The sequence below is a fragment of the Saccoglossus kowalevskii genome, chromosome 9, assembly GCF_978046115.1.
Source record: "Saccoglossus kowalevskii chromosome 9, keSacKowa6.1, whole genome shotgun sequence".
NCBI lineage: Eukaryota > Metazoa > Hemichordata > Enteropneusta > Harrimaniidae > Saccoglossus > Saccoglossus kowalevskii.
Window position 1 is genome coordinate 35,806,939 of NC_140649.1, and position 14,087 is coordinate 35,821,025.

Below are 14,087 nucleotides of genomic sequence, written 5' to 3' on the forward strand. Positions count from 1 at the left end.
TCCGGTACCTACGCGTTTACATTTTGTCCGTCTTTACTAGTCGCATTTTAAAGACGTTTCAGTTTCAGATAACTTTGTAATGGTTGTTACGGATAACTATCGTTATTTAAACCGATTTCGGCTGGGAAACTACTTATTTTTAACTTGCGCACCAATTACGGTGCGCTTCCTCCCGGACTTTGTCTATGGAGGTACGCAGGGCTGTGGTGGGGACATCTATCAACCGAACGCGTCCCCGTACACACAGCACTGTACGCAGGGCTAGGTACCTGACACCAGCACGAGTTATTGCGTTTGGCAGTTTCGTAGCATATATTCTCTTTTTTATTTTGGTGTATGTTTTTGATTGTGTTATTATGTTTATATGTAAGTCTTTCAAAGCACGATTGTGCCCGATTATGTGGTTTCGTTAGCAGGTTCTGGGTAGATGGGCGTGTTGGTGGCGCTATTACGTTCCCATTAATAGTAAGTTGGAAGCACCCCCCCCCCCCACACACACACACAGACGTTCGCCGTTCTAGTTGAAGTTGAGCGGATGTTGAGCATATCAGTTTTTACGGATGACGATATATTGAGGGACGGAGTGATTTTCGATGTTTGGAGGCACGATCAATTCAGCGTGTATTGACTCATTGCGATATTTAGAAGCGATGTTTCTCAAGGCAAAAGCGATTCAATAAAGACAAAAAAGATTCAAGGATTACAACTATTAAGGTGGCAGGAGTACTTTTTTGTTATCTACTGAGTGTTATTTAAAATTAGTTTCAAAATCGACGCACGTAAGTACATCGTGTTTGTGTATAGGAAGTGTCCCGGGTTACTGTCAGCGTCACGATACAGGTACATTCTGTGCTGCCTACGTATTTACGTAGCGATTCACCAGTCCATTGGCAATGGCACTCCCAATGGCTGGATCCAGGTTAAATAACGGGTGCAATAATAACGTAATGCAATAATGACATGAAGGTTCGATTTGTACATTATGAAGCAAAGAATATACATGATAAAATTTGCAATAATTTTAACACTTATTAATATGCAATATTAATAATTCAAGAATTAATATTTTACCAATTGTTCCTCACCCCTCCAAACAATATGAATAGTTCTGTAATCTCCTTTAATCTCCTTTAGACAAACGCACCCAGTGCGAGATGTACGGCCATGCTTCAGTCAATCAGATGGCCTGATTTTGACCATGAATGCTATTTAATAGCAAATCGACCACATTTTCCAACTTAGTAAAGATGTAATGTATGGTATTGACGAGGAAAATCACAACAAATAAAATAAAAAGCGAGATTTATAATGACAAGTACATTTAAGGTAGAGATGCAGTTTATTTGGCTTGCTTTTTAATTGAGTAATTAGACAATGAAGATGGTATTATATATCCAACATTTTATATATTTTCTGAAAGCTTATTATACAAACTTTGTAAAACTTGTCTTTATTTTAAATATCCAGAATGCGTTTTTGATTTTGGGTCAAAAATATGCCTTTTTGGACAAAAGTGGTTTAAAAAAATAGCTTAAAATTTTCAAGTCCGTTTGTGGGTAAAATTGCATCACTGGATACCTTGGTATACTACTAATTCAAATGCGTCCACTCATCTCTCTAACGGCTTTCAAAGTCGCACAGCATGACCTCAAAGTTCACTCTTTTCTATTTTTGCATAATTTATATATCCATGTTAATTGCGGACTTGTTATTTTTGTTCCACTCGCCGTAATAAACTGCCCGGACGCATTTTGAGGGGGAACACCTTGTCAATAATGTGTGAAAATTCGAGGCAAATGGCCAAAGCGTTTATCAGCTATTTTAATTTAAACCCCAAGAATTCACCAAAAATAGAAGACGAGAAAAAGGCTAATTTGCATATTTGCGCGTTAAACCGGGAATTACTGCTTTGTCATACTTTCTAGACTATTGAAATTGAAAGTTAACGTATAGACATAAACATTTTATGTAAAATCGTTGGACCAGAACAACTGCTCTTGAATATATAAATCAGAAACACGTCATCCATACCAGTGTTTTGATGGGAATTATTAAACAGGAGGCGGTCCTAGGAAGGTGACCTTTTATCACGATCAAAACATCATGGCTTCTCTTCGATACATTTTCAATAAAAAATCTACGAGTATTTCAGAGCCTATGGTTTACCGTGAAGAATACAAAGTGGGATATTAAATTATTTATCCTCGATGATTTGTATGTAGTATTGAGAACCAACTCCAGGAAGCGAACGCACAAGAATGAATAATCGCGTAATCCTAGAATCGAAACGCGAGGCACAGAAGTTTTGTTCATCGTTTCCAATCCCATTTTTCCCACTGCAACATATTTGTTAAAAGAAATATTTGAATTCTGTTGTACAGGACGGTCGCCTGCAAGAAGAGAGCTCCAGCTCCTAACGTAAAAATTTTAAAATTTCGACCGGTTTTAAATAATTTGTGTTGGAAATCTAACATGTTTTAAGAGTGCAAAATTAACGTGCATTTTCGAGCGGTCGTTTTTTTCTGAATAGAAATCGGCAAATGAAAAAGATAGGAGTGCTAAACAGTGTGCTTCGTTAGTTTAAAAAAAATGGAATGTCCGTCAAATTGACGTAAACTTCGCCATTTTTCACGGGAAAAAACAAAGGTCGTGGCCGAGTTGCAGGCTAAAAAACTCAAAAATCAAAACAAAATCATCAATCAGTAAGTATTATGACAAGGAAAACAAAACATCAGACGCGGAGAAGCGGTCAGCGCGTCAAAAGAGTTGTTAATGTATCAAGTTACCTCTCTCTGTGGTTTATTAACGCTGAGAAAATATAATGTTTGGTTTGCTAGCGAGCGATAACTGATTTGAGAATAATTGCACATGCGCGTGAATTGAATGAACTATGACCGTACAATCTCGATTTGCATATTGTCAATCAAAGGTCCTGTTATTTGATTACTCATGCAAATTAGGCAATTGGACATAAACATTGCCACGTGTGAGTGTTTTTAATTTTTAACCAGAAAATAAACAGCAATTTTAACGGTGTTCCAATAAGAATTCATTGGTCAAATTTTCGCAGAATGTTCTTTAGATAAAAATCTATATAAAAAACGAAAAAAATATTTTTGATTGAAATTCACAAATAAACTGCATCTCTACCTTAATGATGAAACAACATTAATATGGCGGTACCACAAAGACTAGCTGTATACAATAAACAAATGATTCAGTTAAGCCATAAATACAATAACATGTATAAACACCTCATATAAATCTTTCCAATGACTTATAATAGAAAAATAAGAGGATAAATGAAAATTGAATAAACATATGTGTGTACAATTACTGGTATGTATGTATGGTACCGTGGACTCATGGTGGCTTCCAATTCCGATATGTGAATTTACTTTATACATTATTTTTGTAATGATTTTCTAAACACTGTTTACACAAATTTTAATATATTTTCTCTAAAAGGTCTTGCATATTTGAAAGTGAATAATCGCAATAGAATGTTTTATCGTTTTTATATTTTTCCACTAACAAAGAATAATATATCATCTATTATTATAAGAAAGTAGATATAATAAACCCATATTAAATATAATTGTAATACTCTTATATGTTATATATATATATATATATAAGGATATTATTTTTGTTATTTTTTTTGTCAAAATATTGTCTAAAGATTTCTCATTATACATTAAATGCCCTTTCTCCAAAAAACTGGAAACTATCTACAAACTCCCCTTTTAGTATGGCATATGCACATATGTTTGCAGAGGCTTCGCAAACCCAAAAATGTGGTGACATTAGTAACTAATATTAGTGGTGGAGTGCGTGTCACACTCGTAATCTTATCTACTAGTAATGTCATTTGAGTTCAGTTACTTTGAAACATGTTATGCCTTTCTGCCGTGAACAAGCCAATCTGTATCCAAACCTAATCTGGTAAACACTTCCTGGGACAGGGCATTTTGGTCAATTTTACCAGTTGCGTTTTTCGGGAAATCATTAAATACCATCACATACTTCGGAATGTAATCTTTCATAGCAATATTGGCAACGTAGAAGTCTCTTAGTTCGTCACCCGATAGCACAGTGTCTCCATTCAACGAAACACAAGCACAGAAATCTTCTTGCAATTCCTTATCTGGTACAGGTACAATGTAAGCTGCTTTAACGTTGGGATGACTTAAAATTGACTCCACTAAGCTGGCATAATACAATGTTTGTGCCCCTTTCATTATGATATCCTGATTTCTTCCAACAACTGTTATATAGCCATTGCTATTAATCTTAGCAATGTCACCTGATTTATACCATCCATTCACACTCTTGACCTTTTTCGTCTTCTCTTCATCGTGTATATATGAGCGGAATACGTAGTTACTGCGGATAAACAGATCACCAAGCGTGTTGATTGGCACGATTCTACCATTTGTATCCACTATCTTCACTTCGGTGTGACTAAATGGGCGTCCAACATTGTCGAGACTTCCTTTTCCATCATCCGTCGGATCTATTCCACTGACTCCCAACGCTTCAGATGATGCGTATGTATTTAAAACTTTAGCTTGAAAGATCGTGCTTATTTTCTGAATGAAGTCTGCTGGAATTGTGCTAGCACCAGTAAAAATGTGGCGAACAGAATTGCAATTATACTGTTCTACATTACCAGAATATAACATGTTATAAAGACCAGGATATGTAGCAACAAGTAGAGAACAACGTTCATCTTGTATAATAGAAACGTTGTCTTGGATGTTTGCACCAGGGGAGAGAATGACTGATGTCAACCCAAGTACGAGTGGGGCCGTGTGAGCCACATCTGCGGCAACATGAGACAATGAAGGACATGCAGACAACAGAATGTCATCTTTCGTCCACCCATATCTGTCTCCACACATCATGTTAATGTTTTGAAGAGCTTCATTACTATGAAGAGTGCCTTTCAATGGCCCTGTACTCCCAGACGTGTAAAAAATCGTATACAAGTCACCAAACTCAACCATTTTGCTAGTTTCTTCTAATAGCTTTTTATCCTTCTCAGGATCCATGTTGCTTTTATTCATGATATCGTCAATGGATTTCCATCTGCCTCCAGATGTCGCTACCTTGGTAATTATAAATTGCAGTTTAGACTTTCCAGTCATAGGTAGTGATCCTGAATCTGTTGTTTTCAAATCTGGTATGATTTGCATTAGCTGATTGTAGACATCGTCATGATTGTCACCAACTACCAGAGCAACGCATTCACTTTTCAATATGACATTTTCCAGAATACTATGCGGTAAGCCAATGTGGAATCTTGCTAAGATCACTCCAATCTGTGCAGCGGCCAACTGCACCAATACATATTCAGGTGCACGTGACGACAATATACCCAGCGTATCCCCTCGTTTCAATCCCATGTTGATAAACCCACTTGCCAAGGCGTTCACTTGCCTTTGTAATTCTGCAAATGTTAGGCGTATCTTTTCAACTGGAAACACGTATGCTTCTTTATCCGGTATTTTTTCCACAACAGAATCTAGCATATCTTTAACGGTAACAGCTACTAGAGGAACATTGGATGTTGAGTGGTAATAACTCTTGTTTATTTTTGCTCTCAACATGACGTGATCTGCTGGTTTAACACTGTAGAAAAAATAAACGAAATATAACATGTTGATTGACCTGATATGTAGTTGTGAGTGGCGCCCGCACCGGCCGAACTGCATCGCGGAGGGCGCAACTCACGCAACCTTGTCAGGCTACCTAAGCACGGGATAATCACAAGACCTGTCCTGTGTAACTAGATTAGTTCATAGATCACAGAGAATGAAAACAATAAGTTTTAAGTGTATTTCTTGCTTTCAACCAGATCTGGTCCGCCATTTGGACAGGCCATCTGTGCAGATTCAAATAAGACTTTATTTATTTATTTATTTATTTATTTATTTATTTATTTATTTATTTATTTATTTATTTATTTATTTATTTATTTATTTATTTATTTATTTATTTATTTATTTATTTTGGATTTGTTTATACACCATCTTATATTTCAAAAGACTACTAATATACTAATGGGGGTAGCCTGACTTGTAGGCGTGAGTGGCGCCCTTGCCAGCCGAACGGCATCAAAACCTACTCGGTTTGGAGCATCGTCGCGGAGGGCGCATCTCACGCGACCTTGTCGCGACCTTGGCTATAATGGGGGTTGACAATAAAATTGTTGATAGAGAAATATTGTATTCAAAATGTTGGGAACAAATTAAAGCAGTCACAAATGTCAAATATATACACAAAAACGTGTAGAGTCGATATCTGATATGACCGTATTGTGAGATCAACCACGGAGTTAAAAAAAGAACCAACATTTTTGTTGGGGATATTTATTGGTTTAGTTGTCATCCGATTTGTACGGTCTAATTGAAGCCAGACATCCAGGGCCGTCCCTACGAACCCACGCGTGACGGTGTTGGGAAAAAGCTGCATTTCACCTAAATTGATTGATTTGATTGGGGTGCCAAGGAACTGGTTCCATCAATCAGCGTGCTTGAAACAACAACACCATGAATGTTAAATTTAAAACAATAGATTTTGTCTTATAATACGTCATAACTTAACCGACAAAAACTCGCACCAGGGTATTCGTTTGATTTTGTCAACAGTGAATACAGGTTTACAGTTGGAATTCTGCCAATGGTGAGGCGACGGTCAAAGTAAATGATCCTTCGGCTGGCGAAGATTAGTTAACTAGTTTATTTAAAAAAGTTGTTGTTATAACGTCATCAACCATGCAGGCGATTGTAGTCGGTTTTGAATTGCCCTTTTGCTTTTTACAGTGTTATATCTTGAATCTTGTATTTTTTTCAATTATTTTTCGTATATTGTTAGTGGGAGTGCATTTTTTTTGTTATGTAATGTAACCATTTTAATTCCTTCCGAGGAGTTTTAAGCGTTCTTTAATAAATTGATCAGTGATACCACACATCGTTGTTTTAGTCGTTATGTAAATAATACATGTACTAGTTTAAGTGTATCATTCTAGGATAAAGATGTACATATTTATTTTACCTCACACAGTATCGATGAAAATCTAAAGAATTATATCTTCTGGAGAAAAAAAAAATAACACGGCTGCAACCATTAAACAGGCCAGACATACGTGATATGCACTCCAATTGTATGGGGTGAGGTCACTCCAATTGAATACCGTCAAAGCTCCATTCATCATGGTTTATTTTGAAATAGGTTGCCAAGCGTCATCTAACATTCAATTGTTTTGATTGTGAGTTGCCCCATTAACAGGCACTCAAAAAAACTACTATAGCCATACTGTAGGGCAGAGGTGGCGGCACGAAATTTTGCATGGGGGGGGGGGGCTAGATCTGCTCAATATTGAAATCTAGACCCACTGAAACGCTATTTCCAGCATTTCGAAAGGCAAAATTTGCTGACATACAAGGGTTTCAGCATGATTTGGGGGACCCCCCGCCACTGTAGGGCGATCTCGTTCTAGGTCGTCGTCAGTCGGTCGGTCGGTCGGTCGCCCGTCCGTCTTGATTAGTGGTTGTTGTTCAATCAAATGTATTTCCATGCGTAGCCCGGAGTTTACCATGTGACAATCAACTTATGTCAACATATTGTAGTGTATCTACCGATTTAAACCATCATAGTAAATGGCATATCTCATAACTACAACTATACTGTGTATCCTAAATAAATTCTCTCAACCGAGCACAAGTAACGCATCGCCAGTCGTATACATAAAACCTGCCTTCAAGGTCTCACCTGTTTCACCTGTTTCAAAGTACCCTGTGAATCACAAGCTGCACTTGATCAAAAGGGCTGATCTTATCTATTTAATCCAGACGATGAGTTACACTGATTTGTACGAATGCACGGACAAGACAAACATAGGTATACAAAGTCACTGTGTATTTAACCTCAAAGCGATATCAGATTGAGGTCTACAAGTAAGGAATGAACCATTTAAAATCTTGAGGACATCAACATGTCAAGCAATAATATATTTTTTTTGGCATTTTCCCTCTAGCTAAAATTCTTTTACTCTTTTTTGGATCACTTAATCGACTTTCCAAAAACAGATAGTAAACTTGAAAGGAAGTACTATGCTGAAAGGAATTGTACTAACAAGTTCCTTTGATGTTAGTATATTTCCATTGCTCATGTGTCAAATGTAAGAAAGTCTTACTGACTCACAGATGGAAATGTGTATTACCAACTAACACAGATAAAAATGTATTTTCAAGATAAAATGTATTGTCAATTTTGTAATAACTGCATTGAAGATGAGATCCATTTCCTTTTAGATTGTCAAAAATATGAACAGCAGAGATCTCAACTGTTACATAAAATTAAAGTCCCGGCTGACAATAACATTTCTTGTTTCACATATTTACTTTCACATCCAGATAAATTAGTTCAACAAGAGATATCAAACTTTATTTTAGCTGCAACCAAAATTAGAGATTAGATTTCTTTAATATTTTTTTTTTATATACATATTTATTTATTTGTGAATTTTAAGTACATTCATGCAAGTTATTTTCAAAATATTGTCTTGTTAACAAAAATTCTTTATTGTTGCAAACACCCTATGTAACCTACTCTTTTACACGGGAACAATAAAGTTCATTCATTCATATTATACTATTGCCACAAATTGAGGTGTTAACGATGAAAGCTTTTAGCTTCTAGTTAATTTCCTTCACATGCCACAAAATTTTCTGTAGTATTGTATATTTTTTTCTATTTTAATGTGAGAAATACATGATTGATTGATTGATTGAACAGGGATTTTTTAAGCTCGACAAAACGTACGAAAACAAATGTAGCTGACCCAGCCAGACGCACTAAGATTATTATACCTTGAATAGAAGTTACCTGCAGAATTGTGTCTTTCTAGTAATATTGTAGCTTGACTATATGTATTGTATATGGAGTTATGTCTAGCTAAATGTGATAAACACAGATATATTGGGATATTTAGACAATCTAAATATCATCTAGAGCTAGAACAGGCGGCTAAACATGGACGGGGGTCTTGCTTAAAATATTTCGGAACGATATTGCCGCAATATATCGCGATATTTAGAGCTAGTACAGGCAGCTACATGTGGACTGGGGTCTTCTTCAAATCACCTCTGTCACAGCTTGATTATGCATTCATGCAAATCAAGGGTCATTGGTAGGCTCAAACCCGAACTATATTTAAATATGGCAGAGTTCGCGGGAACTTTAAAACATATTCTGAATGAATACAATTCTACGTGGCAAAGCATATGGAAGTTATGGAAAGAGTGTGGGAAGAGAACGATTTAATAGTTTCCTCGGCTTGCCAATTGGGTATGGGATGCCGTCTTGAATAACAGAACAACACCTGCGTGCGCATTGGTGTGTGGCAAATCATGTGTATTTAGTGGGATTCGAACCCATGGCGTTTGTATTGTGCGGTTTTTCATTTCCCATGCTGGCACTTGCAACTTGCAACCACTTCACCGTTTTATTGTGATTTTGTGAGTGTTTAATGATGTCTTCCTCACCGTCACGCCATGACCCAGTTTCAACTACACGGCTATTTTGCAACGAAGTGCGTGACCCTTGGCGTGACCCCACTGACTATATGATCGTTCAGTGTGTAGGTAAGGCTTCTAGAAATGCGTCCACCAATAATGGCTGAATGAATATGTAATAAACTGAAATGCAATGCAGCTTGTCGTAACCAAATTACCATATGTAAATATTAGCACAGTGACGCAAGGGTTTAACCATCGGTTACACCCCTATAATCCGACACCCCTATGTTCCGACACCCCTATATTCCGACACCCCTATATTCCGACACCCCTATGTTCCGACACCCCTATTTTCCGACACCCCTATATTCCGACACCCCTATGTTCCGACATCCCTATATTCCGACACCCCTATATTCCGACACCCCTATGTTCCGACATCCCTATATTCCGACACCCCTATGTTCCGACACCCCTATATTCCGACACCCCTATTTTCCGACACCCCTATATTCCGACACCCCTATGTTCTGACATCCCTATATTCCGACACCCCTATATTCCGACATCCCTATATTCCGACAACCTTATGTTGTGATGCTAATAGGTTCTGACACCTACAACATTTTAGAAACGTTTTTGATATTTCACTGCATTTTTATATGTTTACTATAAGAACAAATATCACCCTACGCTCACCTTTTGTAACACAATGTTACATTTCTTTACATTTAAAAAAAATAAGTATGCCTGATTATAATACTGGCGATTGGCTTTCGTGGAGGTGTTTTGTGATCATCGTCGGCAATTATACATTCAGATATACAATGTCAAACACAATTCTCAGACGCGCAGTATCCTATCAAGCTCCAGACGCAAAATATTGTTTTTTTTTAATTATTGCCAAACGTTCATATCAACAATAAACTATGTACCTGACAGTCTTTATGTCGGCCTCTGACAACTTGTACTCGGGGAGACATAAATTACATTGTTCAGTACTTGTATGGTCGAGGATATCCAATAAATCCTGAGCTGGCCAGAATGTGCCATATTTTCAATGAAAATATGTACGCTAGTGGTCGGAAGCCAAATGCGGACAAATACCCCTCGCCACGGTAGAACAAAGCAACATGTTTTTTCTCTGTTCAACGCGATCAGTATAGTTACAGAATACTGGTTGTACAATTGAAATGTAAGACAAAGCTGTCAAATTTACATGCCATAAAATAAACAGAAACATGGGAATTTATTTTGTCAATGTTGGTTGTAGAATATGAGCCGTTTTTGAGATATAAAAGATATAATTTTCCCCCGAAAATCAGGGTAAATGTGTTAGCTTTAAAATATTAAACACAGCGTCAAATAAAAAAGTGAATTTTATGAGATCAACCTTATACAAAGGATCTGAATTTGGAAGTAATTTAAGTTACGGAAACCTCTTTTTTCAAGATATTTGCATAATTACGTAATAGCCTATCACATATTAAATAAAAATTCTTCAGACAAACACGATCATGTTATATATGATGTAGCGTACAAATATTACTTTGGTTATTACATCGTATAATCCATTACTTATTGACACTATGAATTCATTAACCTGATTAACCTTATTATACATTATTCAAAATCATCAAATGGCATTTTCTGGTCAAATCCTGTCTATGATAAAATGAATTAGTTCTATCCTAATATTAAATTAAAGGTATTAATTACCAGGTATTATATATAGTAATCTTCTGTATATTTTCACTTCTGTTTGATCGCTCCTGTGATGAAGTCAATGATGAGGTCAAACGGAGTAACCCATACAAAACCGAAAATTATTGTACTCCACAACTATGGGTTACAACTACAATTTGGCAAGTGTAAAATACAACATGAAATCTGACTGTAGTGAAGAACCTTAAAATAGTATGTTAAAGTTATCAGGTGCATAAAGACATGATAATTTACGACTGGGTATTTATTGGGCTCGAATTTCTTCTCCGTCACAACTAGCCACTTTTTTTTCAAAATATGGACGGGGATAATTTCAGTAGCCATTATCTAAGAGGATGGATTTTACTTTATTCAACTATGAACTTAATTTCGTTTTCAAGCAAATCACGAGTGCCCGTTGATTTTAATGACTGCTACTCCAGGCTTAAATTTGATGAATATTAAAATACCATACTCCGACTATATTGTACATGTAGATCCCTCTCTGATATCGATCTAACGATAATGTCAAATGTGGAATTCTGATGTGGATGTTGTCTAATATGAACCTTAACCTTGAACAGTGAATTATGAATCAAATTTGCAGGTAGTATAAACTTGTGCAATATCCCGGCTCCTGATATTAGAGGAAGCCGACCTAGATACCAATCATCGTTGACGACAACAATGACATTCACAAGATTAGTCTGTCGACAGATTTTTGTATTAAGTATATAACGGGTGGTTGTCTTCAATGCCATCTTAAGAGTGTACCTAAGGGTATATTGTCCTCTGGCAACCACAACCATTTATTAGATGGCTTCGTATGTTCAAATAACAAATACAAGTGGGCACAGAACAAGGAAAACAAAAGATTACCTCACTTACTATTGTTTCCAACCCCAAGTAGTGAACTACTCAACCAGTAGAGTGACTGTGACTCAACATAACACTAGACTCTAAATTAGGCTAAACAAAAGACCTTTAAAGTCTATGACATCATCCGTTGTCTCGAATAATTTTGCATGTAATTATAGTCACTGCAATGGAAATCCCTACTTGACCAGATTCTATTGTCCATTTCTGACAATGCAATGGTTGAAAACTTACCTATTGAAATGTATGCTGACCGAAGCAGTTGAATAGTATAGAGTGAGACACATTTGAACTTCTCCACAATTTTTCCATTTTCTGTAAACCCCACCTTTCCCCATTAAAGGTCGTAAGCATTAGATATTACATTAATTTTTATTGTAGCAACCATGTAAATCATAATATTATTTTTTTAAAGGCAAATTTATGGGAATTTTAATAATTTGCATTCACTTTTCTGCCATTTTAATGGAACTAAAACAAAAATAATTACAAACATAATTCCAAGAGACAGTTTAATCCTTCATTTTGCTAAATCGCAGTGAACAAATGCAGTAACCGAGCTTCGTAAATATAACTTTTTTTCAAAAATGCATACATTATCACATATACATATTGTTTTACAGACATGCACTGGTGTAATAAATATTCATAAAGAATTCTACATTCATTAAATACATTAATATTACCAACATGTATTTTTCATGTCAAAACAATGGAATTTACGTGTACAAAAATAAAACAGTATAGCTTATTTTAAAATACACTGGAGACGCGTTTTTAACAGACTGATACGTGATGTTGACAATTTTTTCATACAATTAATTGAAATAACTGAGAATGTATAACATACCTAACATATGTGAATATTTTTCTAGAGCAGTCTTCCTTCAATGGTCTGGTAGGATGCGATATGGGAGACTGGTTTGTGAATATACTGACGCTGAATATTCCCTGTATTATTTTATGTACCCGTAGAAATAAGAAGATAAAGCCGCAAGCGGCGTCATCGGGGCCCAAGCTAATTCTGTTCTATAATTAATGACGTCACTGATTGCCATTAGGACTAGTTTCAATAATCTGTACCATTAGGTCGAAATGCAGTTAGTTCCATGAATACCTGGTTTGGTTATCGAGCTATGGTTTTCCAAATACATAATGGGCCATGTGCTTATGCATATTAATGAGATTATATAATCATTTATAGTAATCTTTGATGTTAGTTACATCCTTTGTTTGATGTCTTCATTATGACCCTGGTTACATGTCCTGTTCTGCAAAGGTGTTTCAGATATGACAGTTATGCATAATAATGAGTTTACATGACCATATATGGCCATCTGTTTTTTTAATCAAATCTCTTGTTCAACATCAGCATAATACTACAGGTTTCAACTTCCTAACTTCAACAGTGCTTGAGATATAACAGTTATGCATATTAATGAGTTCACATGACCATATGTGGTCATCTGTTATTTTATTCAAATCTCTTGTTCAGCGTTGTCATAATAACACAGGATTCATCTTCCTAACTGCAACAGTGCTTGAGTAAAAACAGTCATGCATATTAATGAAGTTAGAAGCCCCCACCCCATGGCCATGACCACGTGGCCTAGCAGTGTGCTATTTGGGCAAAATGATGTATCTAAAAACACAAATGCACGTACAAAATTTGAGAGTAATCGGACTAATACAAAACATGTAATTGCATAATTTCTACTTTCAAAAAATCCAAGATGGCGGCCAAACCACGTGACTGATAAAAATTATATTATTTTTCTCATATAAAGCTATGGTCAGGCATGTTATATATAAAAATATCCAGTAGATCAGTTGAAGTACCTTTAAGAAATAAATGCCTAAACTTTTGGTCAATTTTGCCTAAAATCCAAGATGGCGGCCAAACCACGTGACTGATCTGATTTTTTAACAACTTTTTGAAAGAATTCAACATAGAGATGCAAAATAGAAAATGACAAGAAAATC

General features: G+C 36.1%; 1 protein-coding gene across 1 annotated transcript; it reads right to left on the reverse strand.

The window, feature by feature from the left end:
• Positions 1–1,009: 1,009 nt before the first annotated feature.
• Positions 1,010–13,055, reverse strand: LOC100367782 (medium-chain acyl-CoA ligase ACSF2, mitochondrial-like). Its single transcript, XM_085503458.1, has 2 exons — positions 12,955–13,055; positions 1,010–5,634 (listed from the first exon to the last, which is right to left on the reverse strand). The coding sequence occupies exon 2, from the start codon at positions 5,610–5,612 to the stop codon at positions 3,897–3,899; it is 1,716 nt and encodes a 571-aa protein (XP_085359584.1). The 5' UTR covers positions 5,613–5,634; positions 12,955–13,055; the 3' UTR covers positions 1,010–3,896.
• Positions 13,056–14,087: the final 1,032 nt, after the last annotated feature.

Excerpts from the sequence above, each read along its gene's own strand:
- LOC100367782 (XM_085503458.1), bottom strand. The coding sequence starts at position 5,612 with ATGTTGAGAGCAAAAATAAACAAGAGTTATTACCACTCAACATCCAAT.